Source organism: Penicillium riverlandense, assembly GCF_028828495.1.
Source record: "Penicillium riverlandense strain IBT 135883 chromosome Unknown utg000002l_segment0_segment0, whole genome shotgun sequence".
Lineage (NCBI taxonomy): Eukaryota > Fungi > Ascomycota > Eurotiomycetes > Eurotiales > Aspergillaceae > Penicillium > Penicillium riverlandense.
The window spans coordinates 2,100,912-2,124,376 of NW_026643195.1; the positions used below are offsets into that span (position 1 = coordinate 2,100,912).

Genomic DNA, 23,465 nt, shown 5'->3' on the forward strand with positions numbered 1-23,465 from the left:
TAGAAGAAGTGCTTGTTTGGCATTGTTAGTTTTATCCGTCGGTTCTCCCTGGCGTGGCCCTTTACGTAGCTCAAGGGCTTGGTGCTGAGCTAAGTATGTCTCCGGTCCTATGTTTCTTACTGTGATAGCCCATAAGCGGATATCAAACGGACCATCTATGTTTTATAATTTTCACAAAATTGATATAAGCACGCTAAGCTATCGGCGCAAAACTGGGCTCATTCAGGTTGCTTGTCACGAGTAGTCGCATTTTTTGGGTCCGGCCCAATCTGCATTTCCGGTACAGACTCTAATTGCAGCGCGTGTTCCATTTCCAGTATTGCAGCATTGGTCTGTAAATATGTCTTCTTTCCTCGGACAACCCAGAAGAATATTGCCACTACTATCATAACGGCGAAAACAGCAATGGCATAATTCATATCTGAGGCGGTAGGTCGTGGCGAGTATGGAAAGAAGAAAAGTACCGTAGTTACAGAGCAATAGATCAAACTGACCCAATTGATAAGAGGTCCCCAGTGGCCAAGTTGAATGCTTGCTGGTGGCAACTTGTCACGACCCACAACCACAAGCGTGAGGATCGGGATAGTATAAGATATTGTTAGCGCGATCGTACTGACGCTCAAGATAGCCTGCAAAACGGTCGTCGAAAACATATAGAGAACTCCGACCAGCGAAATGATTACTCCCTGAGCCCAGAGAGCTCGCACGGGAGCTCTCCAGGTCTTATCAATGTGAGCGAGGTAGTCGCTCCATGGCAATCCTCCATCTCGAGCAAAGCCCCAGGTGAGTCGAGAAGCAGCCGTCAGCATAACTGTGCCTTGACCAAGTCCATTGAATATGAACAAGGAAATGAGAGACAATGTGGCCTTTAATCCAACAGTTTGTAGCATCAATTCAACAAAAGGCAGCCCTGTTGGTGGGTTGATGACTTTGTCTGTGTTTTGAATGCAAAAGAGGCAGATGACCATGAAGCATATGCCGGACGTACCACCAATGATAATCGACAGATTAACGACAAGGGGGCCGTTCCTCCGCGGTCTCGGGAGTTCTTCGATCATGTGTAGAGTCGAATCATATGCGGTCAGTCCATAGGCGCCTTGGAGAAGTCCGAGGAAAAAGACCAATCCGTCACTCCAGCCGGTGAGATTAATCCATTTGCCAAAAGTGAACGATGCTGTTTGAAATTTGAGGTCCGAACGGACTCCAACAGCGATGAGCAAGGCAAGACTGAAGACAAAAAACAGGACGACGAAACAGCCGCCCACGAAGTTATTCAGCCAAGGAAGCCACCAGTCCCGACGACATGACACCACATTGACAGAGGTGAAAAACAACGTCACACCAACATACATGAGAAACTGGACATATCCGGTATTTGCAGGCGCCCACTCCTGATCAACAATAACCTTCATTTGTAACAAGAATTGCCCCATGAAGGCAACTTGCGAAGCGGTTATTGTCCACCACCCAAATGTAGTAATCCATGCACACATGTAGGAGCAAAATCTACCCCATGTGCCCTCCCACAATCGATAGGTCCAATATGCTTGGCCAAGAGTTGTCGGCATACTGCTGCACATTTCTCCCAATGAAAGGCCAACGCAAAGGTTGCAAAAGCTGACAAGGCAGACTCCCCAGATGATATCAATAGGACCCCCAGTGACTAGGCCACTGGAGAGGTCCTGTGCAAAGGCCGACCATGTTCCCAGAGCACAAAATGACATAGCTAGCATGCTCCACACGCTGAACTTGCGGGATAAGGCTTGGTCATGACCCGTTGCCGCAAGGTCAAGGACATCTTGAACACTCTGGTCTACCCCATCGAAGTCAATGTGTTTTTCCATAAATTTATTGGCGTCCATTGTTGTTGGCCAGCCCGGCTGGCGTAGGTTAAGGCAATGGAAATTTGCTTTATAACCAGCCAATACACGATAAATAGCATAGAATTATCTTCCGTGTTGCATAGTGTGCACTCAGGAGATGTATTCCTTTTTAAGGACAGCCGTAGGCCCAATGTAATAAGTTTCAGTGTTATAGGGGTCAATAATAACTAGTCTAGGAAGACATCCTTGTCGGCCCGCCCGACAAAGGTGCAAGGATCTCACGTACATTTTTTGTCAGAATAAGGGGCTCCCTTAGTCGTATTCCTAAATCACCCCGCAACTTGATGAGTCTTGCGGGGGTTAGAGACATTAGGTAGAGAAGCAGCTAAGGCTTTGTTTTGCGGATCAAATCGGCCAATGAGCAATTCATAATGATACAACTACAACAGACATTATGACAATAATACGGCCCAATCGCGAATCCCCAACTAACCTTCCACCCTTCCCAAAGAAACGTCAACAGCTATTGCCATATTCAGTACAAGCTTCCACGCCTATATGCGCATCCTACAGGCAGCTGTAAGTACAATCCCTCACGTTGAGTACACAAATTGATACTCACATAGTTGTCATCTCAAATGTGAAGACTTCGTTACTGAACTAGTTTGGGCTACGCACTGCTTGTATGGCACCGATGTCTGGTTCTTTCTTTCAATCCCAGCTGGGTGCGGCGCCCGTTCAGCGTTCGCTCTTTCTCGCTGCTTTGCGTTGTGTTTTTTGACGAGGAAAGCAGTAAGACACATGTTGTTGCTTCCTTTGCAGTCTGCTGCCGAAGTGGTTCTCGATAAGGACGAACCCGAATGAAGAGGATGGATATGTAAAAAGCTTCAGAGTGCTCAAAGCTTCCAGTGCCTGAAGGATGAAATAATTCGAAGATTCGTGCAGAAAAATGGAGTTTGGCCTGGACTATATATATAGAGTCGAGAATCATTCGCTTAGTCGACATGTGCACTTGAACAACTAGGAAAACAATGCGAGGCACACCTTGGCTCTTCAAGGCCCCCCATTTTCAGCTGGCTACCAGGAACTCAAAAGCGCCTTGATTTCTACTATCATCACAAGGGAACGGAAGGAGGCTAACTAAATGCGGTAATACATTCGAGCTATGCTGTAGATCCACTTTGTACTTGTACAAGGAGTTTTACTACCTAGGTCTCTTAGTCCATATAGCACTTAATTAGTAACTATATAGTGATGATTTAAACATGAACAAATTTCTTTCGTCCAGAACCTAATACAATGCTCCCGAACGTATAGATCACCAAATCCACGATGGATCACGTGCCATACTTAGTCAGATGGACGATCCTGGGTAAACACGGGCTCGCGCGGACACTTGTCACGTCCTGTTGGCTCGGTCCACCTTTCTCTTCGATTGACTTGGAGCCATTCCGCTATGCTTACTCGCCTCATTCGGATATTTCGCCGACTGCTCCGTTCTCGCATCGCCCGATTTCTCTTATTGACAATCGCAGTATGGAATATAGCCGAAGTCCTGCTGGTTAACCATCGATTGTATAACGCCGATAATGCTCAGCCCGACCTTTCAAGGAGACATGAACGCATTTACATCGCCAGTATCCATTGGAACAATGGACCGGTCCTTCGCGATTATTGGAACGATGCTGTGATCAAGTTAGCGGAGACAATAGGCCCGGAGAATATCTTTGTTAGTGTCTTTGAGAGCGGAAGCTGGGATGACTCCAAGGCCGCTCTTTTCGAGCTAGACAGTGCGCTAGATCGCATTGGCGTACGCCGGAACATCACAGTTTCAGATGTAACACATGCAGACGAAATAGCCGCTCCTCCAGCAGAGCATGGCTGGATTGACACGCCGCGAGGCCGGAAAGAATTGCGACGCATCCCGTATCTTTCTCGTTTGCGGAATATATCGTTGCAACCGATGTATGACCTACTACGTGAAGGGGTGACGTTCGATCGTATATTGTTTTTGAATGATGTGGTATTTACAGTATGCGACTCGATCCCTCAACGAATGGTATTATATGTACAGTCCACGAATCTAATTGGCCGCAATTAACCCAGACCAACGATGTGATGACACTTTTAAACACCAACCACGGTGAGTATGCGGCAGCATGCTCGCTGGACTTTTCCAAGCCGCCACGCTATTATGATACCTTTGCATTGCGAGACTCCGATGGCCACAAGCACTTGATGCAAACATGGCCGTATTTCCGATCATCAAAATCTCGGGCCGCGCTGAAAAGCATGTCGCCTGTCCCTGTGAAGAGTTGCTGGAATGGCATGGGTGAGTGGTCTTCTGTCTCTTCAAGGCCCAAACAGTTTTGTTTGCCTTGGGGCAATATCCATCCCGCGTCAGTCGAATTGAATAAGAAAGCTAATATTAGTCTTGTATCTAGTTGCCATGCCCGTGGGTCCATTTATTTCCGATCCCCCTCTAGAATTCCGAGGCGTCCCAGATAGTCTTGCCGCGTCTCACGTGGAGGGTTCCGAATGCTGCCTGGTACATGCGGATAACCCACTCTCGAAGAAGAAAGGTGTCTATCTCAATCCTAAGGTACGTGTTGGCTACAGTGGCCCCGCGTACTCCGCTGTCAACCCAGCACAACGATGGCTCTCTCCTCGAGAAATCTTTCTGTCTGGATGGGAGAACCGTTTCCGGCGCCTGTTTACAACGCCCATGTTCGAAGACTGGGCAATACAACGCATCGTCTCAAAGTGGAAGTCGCAAGACAAGAGACATGAGGAGCCAGGCGAGTTTTGCTTAATCAACGAAATGCAGGTTTTGGTCTGGAATGGTTGGGCTCATGTATGATAAATGGGTTTGAGGCAAATAGAATAATTCACGTACAGTCGGCTGGCTGCCATTTTGTAGGATTCCTGCTCGACATTATAGACTGCCCCACACCTGCGGTTTGCATTGTTTTCTGTTTACAACTAATGAAGAGGGAGAACACACTTAGTTACCCGGTCTAAAACAAACTCTTATTGCTTGTTTCTCTTCGGTCAGATGGAAATACACGAATCAATGTTGCCAAGGACACTATCGGATCCACTCTAGGACTCACCCCCGAGAACCCACGGTTTTCCGTCATTCCGATCTATTCTTGTCATTCTATTCGACGCCCAGCCACCTTCAACTTTTTCAACAACCGCTAATAATTACCCGTGTATTGAAGTCGGGAAGGGTCGGGCAAGCAGGAGTATGATCTATCGGACCTGAGAGGCATGGACTCGGTGACTGTCGCAATCAGCAACTCAGGCGACTATATACACTAATTTCTGGTAATTGATCGGATTCAATCTCACTTTGCCACTACTATAAGGAGTTTGAAGAGAGACAGCATTGAATTTGTTGATTTCTATATATGATTATAGGTCACCCTCCCACACCGTGGAAAATGCCGTTGAACCAGGTATCAAATTCAAAACCGACATCGGATTCCAGATTCAAATGATCATACGTTTCAATGTTGTCTTCGACCGAATCTCCCGATACCCCATAAAGGTGCAACTCGTCAGAAGTCGACTTCAGCGTCAAAGTCGAGAATTGTGCACAGGCGCGATTGAAATCGATCAAGTTGTCGGTATTTGGGCTTGAATCTTCAGAATAAAAAATGGTATCAATTAGCGCAACGCCTCGGTGAGCAAGCACATCGCCCTCCCGCATCGCAAGTCGAGACCGAGCCGCAGTGATGGCTGCCTTGTAGGTTTCGGTGGTAGTGGTTGGAGTATCTGAGGTTGCATTCAATTCAAAGCAGAGAATAACCGCTGCGGTGATGCAAAATGCCGTGTGGGTCCAAATCGAAGGGTTATCGTCTTCTGTTAGCTTTGCGTGTTCGCGCAGTATTGTTGTTGCGGCTGCCACGCAGGTACGTCTTGTATAGCCATACAACCGCGAAACAAAAGCGTGGAAAAGGAAAGGCCGATGGACCATGATGATTTTCTCGGCTGTTGTAATGGCAAAGCTTCTTCGAGCAATTGGTAACCATGGCACTTGCGCGTCTTTCTCCCTATCCGGCCGGAGTAGAAATGACGGTATATCTTTCACAATAGCCTTCATCTTCTGATCAATTCTCATGACATGAAGATACTGTTCCTGGTGTGGCTTTCGTTGTCGCATCGGACCCAGTCCATCGGCTAGCTCTGGCATCAGAGCCGCTAGCTTCGCCAGAACGCGGGCAAATGAACTGACTGTGGGAATATTTGTTGGCATTCCCAGTAGATCATGATCATCTGCATTCAGCGGAACGCTTGTGGAGAAATGGGCTGGGGAGATGCTGTATGTATCAGTGAAAGGGATGGCAAAATGGTCTTGGATCACCATTTGACACCAGACCCTCTTGCCGACCTCGCGCTCCACTCGCTCAGCCCACTGTTCTTCTGTTTGCGCTGATGAAGTTGGATGGTCCTTAATCTTGTGGACGCCGAGGCATTCGGCGATGCGGACGGCAGCGTTGAATAAAGTTGCGTTGAGCTGACTCAAACCGAGGATATGAGCCGCCTCGGTTGAGATGACAATGGCTTGCAGGGCATGGAACGATGTATTTTGAAGAAAGTCAGAGTTGTACAGAACTTGAATCATGTTGAAAAAGGGTGTTTTAGAAGATTGCAGAGCCTGGGAGTTGAGACCAAGGGAGTCTTTTACTTGGTCGCTATTCTGAATCGAGCAAATCGTGGAAGACAAGACCGAGAAATAAAGTGCCATCCACAGTGGATGATCGCATCTCCCGCTGGTCCAGAATATTTGACACTGCCCTAGAAATGTTGGACCATGAAGGCAGTTGTGATGCCATCCGAGATGGGAGATGTGGAACCGAACCAATTTCTCCGCAACTGCGGTATCTGGGACTTGGACAATTGACATCAAGGCCGAACCCCAAAACTGAAACGACTGGCTGTTCAGCGATAAAAATGGTTCACCATGCCGCTGATAAGGGCATGCGCACGTCCTATGAGGAAAACAGTCGGCGGAATTTCGACCCCACGCAAGATGCTCAATAGCGGTTGGCAGGGACAGGTTTGGTTCGTTTGAAGCGGCATTTCTCGAGTCAAATCGTATCGTTTTTCTCCCTCGTGTCGCCGACGAGCTTCGTTCTGGTGATGTCTCGAGGCTCTCTGTTTGCGAACGATCATTACCTGAATGCAGTTGAGAAATTCGATCTTTCAACCTTTGAATGGTCGAATGCGATGACTCTGGCGAAGACTCTTCTAGATCCGCCAAGATGGAGCTTAGAAACTCAATTTCTGCTTCGTTTTGTGGGGCCTTTTTGCGAATTTGTACTACCTCCCTTGAACAATGAAGGTTCCGTTGTTGGCATCTTGAGCAGGGAATTTTCTTGTCGCATTTTCTTTTCTGTCTTGAACACTCTGCGGAACTGTCAGCAGGGTTTCCTTCATCATGCGATCATCGGCCTTACCTTGACAGGCAAGTGGTTGACGCTGTGAGACCCGCATCTCGACAGCGACCGCGCGAGATTAGCAGGTGGATAAATGTATTAACGTTTAAAGTCGCTGCGCGGTCAATTCTAGTTGATTACCTAATGTCACACAAAGCTTAAATGCGGAGCCCCGAATTTCCGGATTTCATGCGGGCGACTTTATGAACTCGGCCGCTGCCGAGTTAAGAATATAAAAGGGACGCGGATGGCTGCTTTTCAATCGCATTTTCCCTTTCTGCTACTGTTACATTTACGATCTGACCCTTCAAGTCCTTTCTGAGAATGATCTATCATATATAATATTCTCCCAACACTGTCTTTTCTCACAATTACCTCTTCGGGACAAGTCCTACATCTCCACCCAATTAATAATTTATTGAGACCCAAATATCAAAGTCAGTATAACCCACCAACCTCTTGCTACCTGACACGAATCCGGAAATTGACGAGCCATACATAGAACATGTATATCGCCAATTTTGGCAGTCTCATGCAAGAGAGCTCCATTCTCTCTGCGAGATCAACAAGCTCAAATTCCAATACCGGTCTTTCCCAACCAGAAAAGATCACGCTCTGTGTTATAGCGGCATTAGCAGCAGTCGCGGCCGTGGCCGGAGTCCTAATAGCAGTTTTTCGTGTACGTTATCAGCGGTCGCTGCTTCGCAGTCCTCTGTTGGCCAAACAAAGTCGAGTACGGGGTATTTCCCGGTCAATGTTGGACACGCTTCCCATCATCCAATACGACGATACCGATGAAATTCCTCCAATCAGCCAGTGGACAAGCTTTGAGGGGTCCGCAAAGTCTGCTGAGGCTGGACACGAATACTCTCAGCGAACTGCTACTCCATGCGACACAAAACCGTCTGAGACGATTGGGGCATGCCATTCGACTTGTCCCATTTGCACTGATGATTTTGAAAGGAAACAATACTTGCGCGTTTTGCCCTGTGGCCACCAGTTTCACAAGGAGTGTGTCGATTATTGGTTGCTCAGAGTGTCGGGTACTTGTCCTGTGTGGTAAGTTTCCCTTCAACTTTGACAAATTCATGCGACAAGAATTTTGCTGATCTCTTCTTGATAGCCGTGTGGATCTCAACCCTTACGAAGAGACCAATATTAGCGATAAAGGCGACCTTTCACTAGATCTCGAGGCAGCACCACATATCCAATGCCCCAGTCCTGTACATCAGACCCCCTGAGGGGCGATTGAATATTATGTGCAATTATGACTTCTCTATATTTTAGCTGCACTCTTGACTTGCCTACGAGCTATTACTGGCGACCTACTTGCCTATTTGCCTATTGTAGTCCATCCTCATGTCATTTCTGACGCATACCTAACGCATACCTAACGAAGAGTTATAAGCACGCCTCACTTGGAATGGCTATCATGAAACAGACCAAAATGACCGATGTTTTCGAACATGTATGCCCCTGTATATTCTATATTTTCTCTGCCGGGTGGGGCTAGGCGGCCATCCCGAATATGATTATACTATCGTCGGAAAGACACTTCGCCAGGACTATAGGAAGAAGTCTCCGGGAAAGCTCAGCTATGCTAAATCTTGCGGGAGGCTTAAGGTTCAGCAGTCCCTGTCTTCCTCGGTACAATCAATTTAGCTAAAATATATTTTCTTTATGGTGCTAGAGAAATTCGCCCATAGGTTAGTCATGGGATGATTGTCGGCACGGCCATATATGAGGAAGCGGCCGCCGATCCTCCACGTGGAGTGCCCCACTGGGAGACACGGACTATCTCATCTTCCGGTCCACTCCTTTGATTCGGGGTCTGCCATCTAACTAAAGTTACTTCCTTGTGATGTCATTAAAAATGACAACCCAGCAAATTCATCAGATCGACCACATAGTTGGCTAGCGCAGCCATCGCCTCTTTCCTCTCATTCACCCGCGGCAATAAGATTGGAAATGTCTAACCAATTTGATCAGAATCAAGGGCAAACTTGGGCGCAATTCGGCCAGTTACTGGTAGCTGCCGGGCTCTCAGCCACAATCGGCACCGAACGAGAATTGCAGCATAAGAGCGCTGGGTTGCGTACTAACACCCTTGTTGGGATAGGCGCCGCTCTGTTTATGTTGATATCGAAATTTGGCACCCTTGATGTCCTGAATCGTTATTTGGTTGTACTGGACCCATCGCGGATTGCGGCACAGATTGTGTCTGGAATCGGGTTCATCGGTGGTGGGATCATCTTTAAGCAACGGAACGAGATCCGGGGCCTTACCACAGCAGCCGCAGTCTGGTTGAGTGCAGCAGTGGGAGCTGCATGCGGTGCCGGACTCCTCAGGCTAGCGTCCGTCTCTACTCTACTATATTTTGTTACGGTTATTATCTATCCGACATTCTGGCATTTTGTGCAACGACGCTTCACTCTACGAACTCCCATGGAAATTTCTGCGGTGGTCCGTTACAGGGCCAGAGCCAACGGCCTACAAGCTCTTCTGCAAACCCTAATGGGAATTGACTTCCATGTGCGATCAGTGACACGTTTAGAAGAGGTGGTGACAGATCAGGCGGGAAGTCCTTCATCAACCGCAGAGGATCAACAACGATCTGTGTCGAGCCGGGGAAGGACACAAATGGGATCTCGAAGAGATGTTGGAAAGCAAAGCCGAATCTTTGATGTCCACCTCACAGTAGATGGCCTCAGGACGGCAAATGACTTAATACATGCTCTTTCCCAATTGGACTGTGTCATTTCGATCTCTATTGGCGATGACCCGATGTATGAGGTACGAGAAGGAAATTTAGCAGTCTAAATCTAGGGTACGGTTTTCAACCATCAATACAAAGAAGGATGCACCGCAGAGCTGTCCGCGACGGTGTTCACCGGCTTGTTCCTGATAGCTAGAGAACTGGTGTCTCTGCAACAGTTGTTTCTATAGTTTGATATTGGGAGCCACCTCAGTATTAAGGCTCTAGCTAGAGAAGCTTGGTATAGGCGTTAGGAGCCAGTTAATGCCAACGCACAGGTCTGCACGCGCAAAGACTGGATAGAAAGGTATCCGAGATGGTTGTTCTCGACGATCCTCATACCATTACTTATATGGTGTTCTCATGGCTGTAAGGCCTGGGTTTAGCGTGTCACGACGCCAGCATTCGAAATTTCTCTCTACTAAATAATGACAGTGCGGGTGCGGGGGTGGATCCGCTGTGGACCTTCCCGTGGGCGGAAGAATACCACCATGAGTTTGTCAGAATGCACCACGTCAGAGACGCGGGTTCGGTTACGCCGGAACCCTTGGGCTCTAGGTGGCACATCTTACATATACCTGCAAATTTCTGTCCCCGAACCTCTCCTCCAACCTCCCATCGCAGGTTCAAGATGAAAGTCATCATCACTGGCGCCACTGGCTTTGTGGGTAGCGCGGTAGTGCGCCAATGCATTAACAATCCCGCCATCACGAGCGTTTTGATTCTATCGCGGAAGCCTCTAGCAACAGACATCTCTGACAATCCGAAAATAACTGTTATCATTCACGAAGATTTGGGAAGCTATCCAGCAGAGCTCTTAGCACGGCTTAGCGGTGCGGAAGGCTGTATATGGTGCGTTTACACTAACAGTCACTGGTCGTCGAATACTAATGCCGATGAACAGGACGGTCGGAGGACCAGCTTTCCGTTTCCCTGACATAGAAACGTGTCAAAAGGTACACGACTTCGCACTTACTGCTGCAAATGCCTTTGCGAGTACCTTAGCCCCAGCACTCAACGGGAAGAAGTTCAAGTTTGTCTTTTGTAGCGGAATTTGGGCGGAATGGGATCAGAAGAAGCCCTTGTGGTTCATGACGGACACTAGAAGGATTAAGGTTGGTGACATCCGATTACCATCGTACGTTGATTTTTAAGGCTGATAGCAATTCAGGGTTACATCGAGAAGCACTTGTCTGAGATTGCAGAAAAGGAAAGGGACGTATTCGCGGTCTCTAGCGTCCGGCCAAGCGTGATCATATCCTCCAAATCCAATATACTGATGAAGCTGTGTGGAGCGGCATTTTCCTGGATTGAAGACGACCAAGTTGCAAAGGCTATGATCAAGGAAGTTCTGGACGAAAGTTCTGGGAAAATCATCGAAAATAACCAATTGCTGAGGATGTAAAGAGGCGCCGGCTGCCGGTCGATCTACACTAATAGGTATTGTCAAGAATTTGACCCCTGCCGCATTCCATATCTTGTGCCAGTTTTCCTATTTTTTAATAGTCCATTATCAGTTAGCCCACCCCTAAATTGTTGGGCATTCCTGGATTTATTCTAATCAGACATTTATTCATTCGTGATGTGCACTTCCATTTTGGGACGTCGTACGTGCTAGATTTGACAGGGACGTATCTAACAGATCTATGTTTCGCAATTTTGCCCTCAAGACCCACAATCTAATTTCACTCAATTGAAGCCTGATAAGGAGATGTGAAAGTCACATTATTCCTGGTTCCATGGCTTCCAGAAAAGGCCAGTAGGATCCCAAAAATTCGCCAATCTCTTCAACTGTCCGACTCTGCCCCCAGTATGCAGCTCACTCAGCTTGGTGTCGGGGCCAAAGTTGTTCAGAATAGTCCGCGGTAGTTCCGAAGCCGAGCTACCCTGCCTGTACAAGGCTTTGATTCCTTTAGCAAAATCTGCTGCGGCCAACTTGGTCCTTTCTTCCGTGAACCAACTGATGATCAATGCCTGGGTTCCTCTGTCACGGTGACTGCAGTATCTCGCCTGCCCTTCTGCCGTGTTGCTGATCTCGATTTGTTTTTGTGTGTTGAAGCTACTCAAAACTATGGTGGTACGTCTTGCATCCTCGTGCTGCGTGGTAAAATCAAGCCATTTTCCAAATGCGGCCACGATAGTCTTCGAATGGGTCTCCTTAACCCAAGCAGATTGAATATCTTTGAATCCACCGTGCACGTCAAGGTGTGCAAGGCTGTCGTTCAATTTGGACATTGGTGTCAGTACTGTTTGTGCGCTGATGGTTTTGGCGACGATTTCCTCATCGAATAAGACGGGGACGATTGCTTCCGCATGATCTGGCGGGCCGTAATAGGTCACTGTGAGGATAATCATTGGTGCACCTGGCTTTGGTGCACTCGGTGGAGCTCTTGCGCAAACCATAGCTACAACCAAAGGTGGCGGAGGAGGTTGAAGTTTATCAAACACTCTGGCCGCAAGCTCAATCGCCGACTCTGGAAAGATGAGTCTGCGGATCCAAACCCCTTGCTCCGACAGTTGAAGATTGTTTAGGGGAAATATCCTCATTGTTAGTGAGGTGATCACTCCAAGCCCGTTGCCTGCTCCACACAGGGCATTGAACAGTGCAAGATCGTTGCCAGTCGACGAAGGGCTGACTTCTACAGGTCTCCCCTCGGCAGTGATCAAACGGACGGAAAGCACATGGTCGATCATCATCCCATGTAATCCGCCCATGGTCGGCTGTGTGAGCCTGTATTAGTACTTCACAACGAGCGCAACCCTCGATAAGCGACATACGTTGCCTCCGCCCAATATACTCCCGACAACACCAACCGCATTGCTGTTGACCCATGTGGTGTAGAATCCTTGGTCAGTACATGCCTTAACCAGCTGACTAGTCACAGCTCCACCTCCAACGGTGACTGTCTGAGCGTTACCGTCCACTTCAACCTTATCGAACCTTTTCAAGTCAAGATATAGTGTCTTAGAGGTAATTGGGACAAATGAGCCATGCCCACCGCCAGCAGGCAACAACTGGAGTGCATTCTTTGTGGAGTAGTCTATGGCGGCTAGAATATCGTCCTCGGATTCTGGAACAATGATAAGAGCAGGACGTTCTAGAATGCCCGTGTCAGACCATCTAGAGACTGAGCGGTATAGTGGTGTAGAGGTTTTCGAAACGATGACATCGCCTTGCAGCTGCGGGAGGTCGCTCATCTTTGTTGGTTTCTATTGGTTTCGATCGAGGATATTTTCAGGAATGGAATGGGCGAGGAGGTTGAGTTGAGATGGATGTCAGCACGGATCGCTGCGGATCAGTGTGAGGACAAGGCCACCAATAAACTTGTGGCGTAACGTCGATTCATCTTAAGCATTGGCATGACCGGGAGAAGAGCCACAACGCCACTTGCCATGGAGCGCCTGCTAGAGATAAGAAGAATAACTATACAGTCTTAACTAGGTTCCACTAGGGAAGCCAGTTTGGAGCGATGGCTTCTTGTTCTGATTTCAAGCAGGCAGGTGGCCACTGTTCCGCAATGAGTTAGACATTATCTGGTTTATGCAGTGATTCGGAAAAATCCGATGCCAGCGGTGTCGAAAGTTGATGAAATTACGCGAAGGCAGTTTGTGGAATGGCCCGATCGGAGAGAGCGAAAGATCCGGGAGCCGACGAACTATTCTTAGTTTCCGTGAGAGATCTGCAGGTCTCGTGGTCGTTCAGGCCAACCATCTAGCGGAGAGGCGAACAAGATCGGGCTAAATCACCCATTCTGTAAGACCTTGTTGTGTCCCTATTACCCTGTCTAGTCAAGCAACTCGTTACGATGGGTTCTTCAGGGACTTTGTTGACCCGCAACGTCATAGTAGTGGGTAACGGGTTGAACTGAAGTGAGACACCGCCATACTAGCACCAATTGCCCTACCGTTCATGCCCCCGCTTAGCAAGATCTCCAGGCGGGGGAACGGAGGCCAATTCCCTAAACAGCAAATCCCCTAATGTTTGTCAGCGTGATGTCTCACATCCTTGGAACCGAGCGCAAACTAGACGATAGCTTCAACCTTGCCAAACTAGTACTATAAAGGGACAATCTCACCTCCCCAAGTCACATTTCTTGCTCCCATCCACATAATCCAATTATTTGTCAGCGATCAATTCAACCATAACAAACCCCCTTGGAACTATTATTTTTCGCAATCACCGCAAAGATGAAAGTCGCCGCCGCTTTGTCCTCCCTGGCACTGATTCACGCCGCCGCCGCCCAGTATATCCAGTCGAAGCCTTTTGAGCTGGTGGTTTACTCTTCCAGCAAGGAGATCCACGGCAAGAAGATTCTCGCGTCGTGCCACGAAGGCGCCGCTATCGAATCGCTCTGCCTGGCCGGTGACGCCGGCTCCCATTTCTTCCTCAACACCTCCAAGGGAGAATATGCGCCCCTCAAGGACTATACGCCCGATGGCACCCTGATCTGGAACTTGCCCTTTGGAAATAAACGTACGTGCTTCCCATCCCCCTTTGAGTGCCACGTGCATCTGCTATGGAGGGCATCACTGACGTCTGTTTGTTTTGCAGAACACGAGTCCGAGCCTATGAGCTTCTACGTCGACCCATCCACCAACGTTGCCCTGCCTCTGTTCGTGCCTGGCTACGAAACCCAGAACGTGGCGTTCGAACACCCGACCGGTGAAATGGCCGTCTTCAGCTACCTCGATGATACCGTGACCCCTCCCACGGGTGACAAGGTCCGCGCCCTGAAGAACTGGTATGTCTGCGAGTACTACTACTCTGCATATGTGTACCACACCTTGAACTGGGTCTTGGGCGATGCCTCCGCCAAGCCGCAGAACCCTAGCTGCGTCAAGGTCTCGGTTCACCGCAAGTTTGTTTAGATCATCTAGTGTCGGGAGAACTGGGGGTTTGGAAAGAGGGCAGGTTAGAGAGCCATTAATGAAGGAAGCGTCACGGCTCAGTTCGAATTGTGTGTCTACAGTGAGAACTGGAATACTATGTAATTATCATCTTGCGTCGAAAACGATTACAATGAATGTTCAGCTAGTTCATATACAAGATCCTCCACAACCATCATGACTACTCTCTGAGGAAACTTATCAACCAGTGTTGAGGAATGCCGAGACAGTGCAAACCAACGTTCCCGGCTCCATCATCTTGCTGTCCACGAGGGATTTGCAATGATTTACTTTGTCCTTGACTCTGTCATTGGCCACGAGGTCGTCTAGCTTTGCTGACCACAAAGGTTTCCACGTCCTCTGTATCTCCATACTCGATGAGGCGCTCATCCCACCAATCAGCACCTTTGTTCCTCCGTAATTAGAAGCTCGAACAATCAAAAAGCCGCTGGAAAGAAGCATATAGTTTCTCTCTGTCCCGGGTTCATTTTCTGCTAGGTAGGGTTTGTATGGTCGGATGCAAAACCGGTGCGCACAGCAATCTATGTGAGTGTCTCTAATGGGATCAATAATAGCGTAAATGGTAGTAAGAAGGCGTTGATTGCTGCCTACTAATGAGTAAGAGTAACATGCTTTGCAAAGGAAGACACATCAAGACGTGAGAGTGGTAATGCACATTGTCGAAGAGGTACGTAGGGACAGAAAGGAGAAAAAAAGGTAAAAGAAGCGTGCAGTTCAAAGACAAGACATGAGTATTGAGGGATCTATCTGATGCGATGTATAATGCGAGCGATCAACTAACCAAAGTGGCTGAGTAACGAGGGGTGTATAAAGCGAGTGAGGAGAATCCAGTGCGGATTCGACGAATCAAGGGGCTGAGACCGTGAAAGCGAGAGATGCCGGGAAAAGAACAAAGTAGAATGACGGGTTCCAGGTTACTTTTGCCTGACTTTGCCCGCTTCCCGCACCTCAAGCATAAATCCGTCCTCGTTGCCCGCAGCTGTGAGAACCCAGTAATCACCGACGCCGGGGTTAACAACCTGGCCACCACCAAAACCCGCCGCGGCGGGGGCACTGTGACGCTCCTTCGGTTTTTGGGTATTAGTGCCGAGCTGACGGGGGCCCCAGCCGAGGATATCCCGGACAGCTGCGCGAGACTGGTCGTCCGACTGTTGGAACGAAAACAGCTGGGCCTGGAGACAGCCCAGGAGAGCGACGGCGGCGCGGATCATGACGCGGTCGCCTTCGAAGACCCAGCAGTCCCAGACGCGGGAGATGCGTTCGAGGTCTAGGCCGTTGGTCAAGAGGGAGCGGAAGATGGGTTCCCAGATTTCGTCGTCGGATAGCTGCAGTGTCTCGTGGAGGTGGACGGATAGCCGGTTGAATTTGTATCGCAGTGTGTCCGAGGCCAGTGTATATGTGCGCGCCATCGCACCGCGGTCCCATGTTAAAAAGGCTACGGGGAGCGGGCGATTTAGGGCGTTGGCCATGGCAAGGAAGGCAGAGGGTGGGGTGGGGAATTGGAGGACGAGCAGAGCGGCGATTGTGTGAAGGCCGTGTATGTATCCCACGTCGCTGCGGTACATCGAATACGCCTGCAGAACATCAACAAGGGTTTCTCGGAGCGGTCCGCCTTCCTGGAAGAGGTTCAGGTCCGGAAACGCCTTAGAGACGTCTGCCTGGATCGCATCGAAGGATTCGAGCATTCGTTTGTTGCTCTCAGTGGGCTCTGCGTCGGTCTTGGCTTGCAAGCTCTTGGCACGCTGTAATGCTTTGAAGAATGTCTCTTCGGTCAATTCCAGCTCGTTGCCAAGGGCGCGTTTCCATATGGCTCCACGATTCCGGGGAGGGATCCCTCGCCACCACAGCTCGCGAGTGCGAGGCTCGCGCAAGGCTCGGTCCCAGTTGGGAAACACATGCTCATCCCAGATGCTCTGGAGCGCATTGCGCGTGCTGTCCTTCTCACACTGGGCGGATGCAGCCCGGGAAGCTCTGCGTTTTTCTGTAGGCGACAGTCAGACAAAGGATAGCACAAGATTTATGAGAGGATACTCACCAGCTTCGCGTGACTGCGCCATCATCTGCTTGTACTCCTTCAAATGTTTCTTTTCTTCATTCTGATCCTTGGGCGGCAACCAGCTTGGGCGCGTCCGCGTCAACACCTTCTCCTTCTCCTTGCTAATGGGCAGCGGATCAATCATGATGTTGGACTTCTGCACCGGCGGAAGTTCAATCGGGCCGTTGGAATCCTGCTGCGAATCGGAGCTCGACTTCCGCGAGGACAGACCACTCTGCACGGACTCCTCGCGCTTGCGGTCGTTCTCGTCCGCGTGGTATTCCAAAGCCTCGGTAATGATCTTCGCTTCTTCCGACAGATCTGACAAGTAACTGTTGTACGAGTAGGCACGAGGGTTGCGCGGCGAGATTTGCCCACGCTCCGGCCCGGCGGAGCTCGACCGCTGCGTTGGGCGCTTCATCCGGGCTGCCCTAGAGGCATTTTGCGACGATTGTGACCTCTTATTCTCAACCGTATGCCCAAAGGGCAGCGGGCGCCGGCCTGGGCTGCGACCATTCGGGCTTGGATTGCGGGACGGCGGGCGCTCCTGTACCGGCCGGGGGGAGATTGGCACATTCCACAGACTTGCATCGTCTGGTAGGTCATCATCGGAATCATGATATTCCTCCTCCAAGTCACGAAGAGACTTGCGATTCGGTTGCCAGGGTTGCTTAGAAACCGGTCCTCGCGCAGACAGAGGAGACAATGCCAGGCTGGTCGTCGATGCTGAGCGGCTGGACACTGGCCGCAATGGCGAAGTGGATCGTGACCGGCGAGGCTGAATTGGGGTGAGGTTGGGCGAATTGACGGTGCTAGCTGAGTCCCCTCTGTTCCTAGTCTTCGCGCCCAGGGAACCCGAGGACTGAGGCGTCTTGGTTGCTCCGTTGATCTGGCTGTGCATAGACGGGTAGGGCCTCCTGGGCTTTGGCGTAGCAGTCAAATGGCGTGTTGTCGCGGACGGACTTTTGCTGACCAGTCTAGCGGTGGACGAGGGCGCGATCACGCCCGCCCGGGCATAAGCGGCCGCTTGGTCGACGTCGGGAAGCTCGGCATCGTCCCCCAAGCCGATCTCCTCGAAATTGGAAACATCCGTGAAGATGCTATCGGGCTCGTCTATTTGGGAGGAGTGGAAGGAGGACGATTTTGAGGACTTGGACCCCGACAGCTCGGGTGGGGAGTTGGGCGACGGAGAAACAGTGGTCATGATCTCATGAGGTTTTGGGTTTTTCCAGAGACAGTATTCCTCCACAGAGACTCTCTTCTCATCGGTGTTCCATACACAAGGCACGGAGATCGAGGGGGCGGGCAAAACAAAGCAAACCACGGGGCGGTACCGGAAGGGGTTTTGGCGATCACACGCAAGGATCGATCGAGCGTGGAAGAAATTGGGGGGGCGTTCGGTGAAAAAGACAAAGGGCTTATTAGCCTGCAGACCCCTCGCTGGAAGAGTGCTCGATTAAAGAAGTATATTGCAGGCCCAGCTGCAGCCTGATGGTGGCCAGATCAGGTCTAGTTTTTGTCGCAGAATCAGGAGGCGGCACTGCAGACGAGAGCACGGGGGGCCAAGGAGGCGGGGAAACGAAGGGGTTCAGACACTAATGAAGGTGGGGAGGAAAAGGAGCAAACGCAAAAGCTGAAATGGAAAAGAAAGAGAAGAGAAAAAGGAAAGACTGTGGGGGAGAACACTCAAGGAGAGAAAAAGAAGGTTGAAAGCGAACAAAGGCCCCAAGTCACGCATCCGGCGAGCCTCAGGCACCGAGCGTTCCCGGTCTGGCCGAGAACAGGGGCTACACTGGGAACGCTTATCGTCAGGGACGATCGGGTTGGGCACACTCCAAACTACAGGTATCGATCGCTCTTGATTTGGATTCATGTATACATCCTACCATACTGGTAGAGTTGAACCACACATCGCGCCTCGATCGGATTCCTCCAGTCGGATCGGCATCCAGTCGCAGGAGATCCGCGGTCTGGCCGCACGCGGATGACTCAGCTGGAGTATACATGGATTTTCATGGGATTTAGGGGATTTTAGGGTTACGGCGACACGAACCTTAAACCCGCGAGAAATAATTGCTAGGTCGGCAAATATTTTACAAAGGGTGGAATTGTCCCATGGAATCATACCCACACAGACTATCTCCTTAAAACCGCCATTCATCAAAAACGGCATTCCCCTTTCGCACCGCCTGCGCCATCCGCAGAGCCTCTGCATCCGAGGTCGGGCGTGCCTGTATCGCAAGCTGATCCAGCCACCGCAGCACGGTCGCGTACCGCGTTTGCTTGCGGACCAGCACAAACCGGAAGGCGGCAGCCGTGAGATACTGAATGTGCCGGCGCGCCACGAAGCACGAGAACGGAACCGAAGAAGAAGAGGGGTTGGTCGCAGCGCTGCGCGCTTGGATCATACGGGCGGTTTGTAGAACGAGGTCGTGGATGGTGCGGATGATGACGGGGGCGCTGGGGTGTGCGCGCCCGCGGAGTGATTTCATGTGGCTGTAGGTCTTCATGGCTGAGGCGACGAGGCTGGTATAGAGATTGACGAGCACGACGGTGCGCGAGTTGTGGATGTCATCAAGATACATTGGGTGCATTTGGAGGCGATATGCAGATAGCACTTTGCGGCGGAAGGCATGACCGGGGAGCCGCGCCGCCTCAACGGTGAGGGTGTTAGAAATCGTGGCGGCGGCTGAATCGCCGGGCTCTAGCATGCGATCGTGGTCGCGATGGATCTCCAGCGTGTGTGTGTCAATGAGGCACCCGCAGTATGGGAAGAGTGACGACCCTTCCAGCCGGGGAATATGTATGCCGTTGACGGCGGCGGTGAAGTTGACCAAGCTCTTGGCTGCGTTGACGGAGACGCCGTAGGAGGGCTGACCCGGGATCATGACTTGCGCAAACCGCATGGCCAGGCCTGTATCTGGGGTGATGAGAAGAAAATCATCTATTAGGCGAAGGAGCAGGGCATCCTCGTGTCGCAGGAAGCCCAACACCTTTCGTTCGAATTCGGCGTAGAAGAAGTTGCAAAGCAGACTGGACAGTACTGACCCCTGTGGGATACCGTTGCGCTGACGAAAGTACTTGTTGCCCATCTTCACCAGGTTATTCCGAACATGCTCATCCAGAAGATCCAGCAAGTCTTCCGCACCATGCGCCTTTTGGTTCACCGTGTCGACAAAGACGGCGTTTTCCGATCGTCCCTGAACACCACTGGTGATCAGGTCCGGCAGACTCTGCGGTTGCATGGCAGGCGCAGCGCGGCCCGCATATTTCCTTGAGGTCTTCCATTTGTTTGTAGGAAGATCAGATGGCCGTACCTCGACGTATCTTGTGATGTGGTAGGATTTTTCAGAGACCAGAGTCTCGATCAGATGAACCAGCTTTTTCTGGGGGATGGTATCGAAGCAAGCCTGGATGTCCAGTTTGACAAAAAAGAGTGGAGGAATTTCCGATTGAGCACCTTTGCCTTGACTTGATTGGCGTTGTGCAAGTTGTCTCTTGAAATTCCAAAGGCGATGGTACATATCCCCGATGGAGTGCAACGAGGAGCCCATCTTTGACGGAGCTCGCTGCCTCTCATAGGTCAGCATGTTGTAGATGGGAGTGATGCTCGAATTAATGCTGGGAGCATAGTAAGCCCGTTTTCCACCCCAGCCCGTTGGCTTCAGGCACCGTTTGCGCAGATTCAAAATGGGCCGGAGGCCTGTTGCCTTGGGCAACAAACGCAGAGCGCCGAAGCCCAAAGAGCTCTGTGCCACCACGGCATTCGCTCGCTCTATAGGCAATTCTTCAAACATAGAAGCCTTCAGTTCGGCAAAGGGTTGCTCCGTCAGCTGCTGCCAAACGTCCTGGCGGAAGTAGAAGAGACGATTGCGATGAGTCTGTGACTCGGTGACATAGAAGTTGGTGCGGATGAGGGGGATGAGAATGGAGTCAAATATGTAATACACGAATTCATGAAAAATCTCCATTCGTTTCTGGAAGTCAGACAGTGCAATGTTGTGCTTGGTATCCTGAAGTCGGGGGGTTCCAGCCACGGTATGCTGGTTATCTGAACGGATGGCGTCAGTGTCTCTGATGAACAATAAGTGTGGCAAACCAACCTTCATGCCTTTGCATACTTCATGCAGGCTGAGGCTCTCGAATCGACGCATCTTGATAAACTGGTCGATATGCTTGAGCACAATTCTCCGATTTGCGAGACCGTCTGCACCAACCCCGTAGAATGTAGGAGGAATGAGTTTCTGGATAACGGCTCGACAAAAAGCCGAGACGGATGAGACGGGGGTGGCATAGTCCATCATTCTGGTTTTGGGCTTTTGGATCATTTGTTGATATCCGGTCGTAGACTCCTGAGAGGCAGCTGGGTATTCTTCGCCGTCCTGATGTGGCGGGTTCATCTTCACCTGGCTTACCGGCTTGTTGCCAGTAGAGGATATAGGATCATCGGCGGCGCTTGTAGATTGTGTCTGCGAAGCTGGGCCGAGCCTACCTGGTCCAGTTGCCTGCTATGGTCAGTGAAGGTGTGAATACCAACCGACAGTTACTCACATCAGGAGGGCAATAGTGTTTGAGCAACTCTCCATAGGAGCATCTTGCGTGGCGATTTCGCAGCCTTTGAACAAGTTCGCCGGCTGTCCCACGAAGCCTCTTGGGTAGCTTTGGGGAATCACAGTCTTCGTTGACCGTGAGAGGAGACTTGAGCTGGGGCTTGCGCGTTTGTTTTCGTGCCTCGAGTTCTGATATTTCATCTTCACGGTCCATGTAGTTTTTAGAGTACTCGATGTTCTCGCATGTGAAGATGTTCTGCAGGCCGAATTGTCTTGGAAAAATGTACTTCATGATATGTGCTGATTGTTCGGCCGAGTTCCGGGACGTGCAGCGATTGAGAACGTCTAGTAGCAATGAGCCTTGCCCCGTTGATTTGGATTAGGGGTTTGGTACATACGAGCGCTTCCGAGTCCTAGATGAGACTTGCTGTCGGACTTACCGGTAAGGCGGGCGTACAGCATGCGCCGCCGAAGGAAGGTAATGCTGTTCAAACCACGGCCTTGACGAGCTTCGTGCTTTTGTCGTCCCTTTTCTGTACTGGGGTTCTGCTTGCAACCATGGGCCTGTTCCTTTCCAGTAGAGACAGCTTCACTGGGTCGCGAACCGGCCACAGGCTCCAGCTTCGACAATGGCATTCCTGTGCGATTCAGCACTAAGCATGGAACATAGTATAGGAGCCAGAGTGCATACCACTGAGCTGGTAGAAGATGCCTTTGCGGTTGTCTACACATGTGAAAACGCCACAGTCGAACAACAACTGCATCATGGTCTCCTCTCCGTTTTCGCCTAGCAGACCCAGGGCATCCGTCCACGGTGCTTGCTTGAGGGTCTGAACATTTTGGTTCGGGAATTGAACCGACAGGCCGGGGATGTCGGACTGCAGCACATTTGCGCCAGGGCCCGACCGTTGGAACCCCTGCGCGAGCAGATGTTGTGGCTTCTCGGTCACATTTCGTTGAAAGATTCTCCAGACCACAAAATCGACGACCTCTGATTGGGGACAGGTGGGCCCCGTGTCGGTGCTCACGAGAATGGACCGCGACTGCGACTGGGAGAATGCCAGATAGTCCTGCACCCGAGCCGAATCGAGAGTGGGAGACGACTCCTGACGCACTCCGACCAACGTGGAGTCGAGCAGATGTGCCAGGCCCGGCGCATCTTGCGACGCGAGCGACACGATCCGGCGACGACGCGACTTGGACGAGACGGGAAGGCGCCGAAGCAGGTACTGGCGCAGTGTCACGACCTCCGGGTAGTACAGGGAGATGACGGGATGGCAAGGGTCTTTGACTGGAGATATGGGTTGGGGGAGTTGGGTTGAGGCGCCGGGCCTCTTGCGTTTTCTGCCCATGGTGTGGTGGTGGTGGATGAGAATGAGAGCTGTTGCCGATCGGGGAGATCCGACACGAGCGCATACTACAGGTAGCTACCATGTGAGATGTTCTTTGATAGCCCTACCACGATTATGTCATTTCGACTCCTACTATACTCCCTCGTATATACTCTCGAGTAAATAATGCCTCAGATTTACTTTCCGTATCTCGGCACTACCCTTTGTTGCACGTTCGTTGACCCACGGAACGGCCGCGGTCTAGAAAAGGCCGTTGGTATTGCGTCTCCACTGCGTCAGGCACACAGGAACAAAGCATAGAAGTAGTCAAGTAGGAAAATAGGATCAAGGCAGGTAGTAGAGAAGAGAAGATAACTATGCCTACGAGACCACTCGACCGAGGACATTGTGATCCTTCCTCCATCTCGACTTCGCCCTCATTTCCTCTTTCTCTTCCCTCTCCACCGGCCCCCAAGATCCATCCATTTCTCCTCTCCGACTCTTCTCACTTCTCACCCTCTCTCTCTCTCTCCTACTTCTACCCTCGTTGAGCTCACGATCTGGCCCGTCCAGCAGGATCCGCGGCCCCTCTCTCGATCATAACTAAACTAGACGCCGG

The 23,465-nt window shown here is 50.6% G+C and overlaps 8 protein-coding genes across 8 annotated transcripts; 2 read left to right on the top strand and 6 right to left on the bottom strand.

The window, feature by feature from the left end:
- Positions 1-218: 218 nt before the first annotated feature.
- Positions 219-1,862, bottom strand: N7474_003153 (uncharacterized protein; the record flags this gene model as incomplete). Its single annotated transcript, XM_057194568.1, has 1 exon — positions 219-1,862. The coding sequence occupies one exon, from the start codon at positions 1,860-1,862 to the stop codon at positions 219-221; it is 1,644 nt and encodes a 547-aa protein (XP_057055923.1).
- A 1,315-nt stretch (positions 1,863-3,177) lies between these two features.
- N7474_003154 (glycosyltransferase family 69 protein) lies at positions 3,178-4,683 on the top strand (the record flags this gene model as incomplete). Its single annotated transcript, XM_057194569.1, has 3 exons — positions 3,178-3,882; positions 3,930-4,155; positions 4,268-4,683. Coding segments are annotated over 3 exons (1,347 nt in total), but the record flags the coding sequence as incomplete, so codon positions are not given.
- Positions 4,684-5,247: 564 nt separating this feature from the next.
- On the bottom strand, positions 5,248-6,453 carry N7474_003155 (fungal specific transcription factor domain-containing protein; the record flags this gene model as incomplete). Its single annotated transcript, XM_057194570.1, has 1 exon — positions 5,248-6,453. The coding sequence occupies one exon, from the start codon at positions 6,451-6,453 to the stop codon at positions 5,248-5,250; it is 1,206 nt and encodes a 401-aa protein (XP_057055925.1).
- A 2,782-nt stretch (positions 6,454-9,235) lies between these two features.
- Positions 9,236-11,427, top strand: N7474_003156 (uncharacterized protein; the record flags this gene model as incomplete). Its single annotated transcript, XM_057194571.1, has 4 exons — positions 9,236-10,053; positions 10,458-10,874; positions 10,927-11,137; positions 11,194-11,427. The coding sequence occupies 4 exons, from the start codon at positions 9,236-9,238 to the stop codon at positions 11,425-11,427; spliced, it is 1,680 nt and encodes a 559-aa protein (XP_057055926.1).
- Positions 11,428-11,747: 320 nt separating this feature from the next.
- On the bottom strand, positions 11,748-13,220 carry N7474_003157 (FAD-binding oxidoreductase; the record flags this gene model as incomplete). The annotated part of the gene is made up of 2 exons (XM_057194572.1): positions 11,748-12,743; positions 12,801-13,220. 2 exons carry the CDS (start codon positions 13,218-13,220, stop codon positions 11,748-11,750), a joined length of 1,416 nt encoding a protein of 471 aa, XP_057055927.1.
- A 966-nt stretch (positions 13,221-14,186) lies between these two features.
- N7474_003158 (uncharacterized protein) lies at positions 14,187-14,534 on the bottom strand (the record flags this gene model as incomplete). Its single annotated transcript, XM_057194573.1, has 2 exons — positions 14,187-14,446; positions 14,501-14,534. The coding sequence occupies 2 exons, from the start codon at positions 14,532-14,534 to the stop codon at positions 14,187-14,189; spliced, it is 294 nt and encodes a 97-aa protein (XP_057055928.1).
- Positions 14,535-15,844: 1,310 nt separating this feature from the next.
- Positions 15,845-18,169, bottom strand: N7474_003159 (putative TBC domain protein; the record flags this gene model as incomplete). The annotated part of the gene is made up of 2 exons (XM_057194574.1): positions 15,845-16,911; positions 16,966-18,169. The coding sequence occupies 2 exons, from the start codon at positions 18,167-18,169 to the stop codon at positions 15,845-15,847; spliced, it is 2,271 nt and encodes a 756-aa protein (XP_057055929.1).
- Positions 18,170-19,109: 940 nt separating this feature from the next.
- Positions 19,110-22,867, bottom strand: N7474_003160 (telomerase reverse transcriptase; the record flags this gene model as incomplete). The annotated part of the gene is made up of 4 exons (XM_057194575.1): positions 19,110-21,470; positions 21,517-21,860; positions 21,914-22,153; positions 22,207-22,867. The coding sequence occupies 4 exons, from the start codon at positions 22,865-22,867 to the stop codon at positions 19,110-19,112; spliced, it is 3,606 nt and encodes a 1,201-aa protein (XP_057055930.1).
- Between the last annotated feature and the right edge of the window lie 598 nt (positions 22,868-23,465).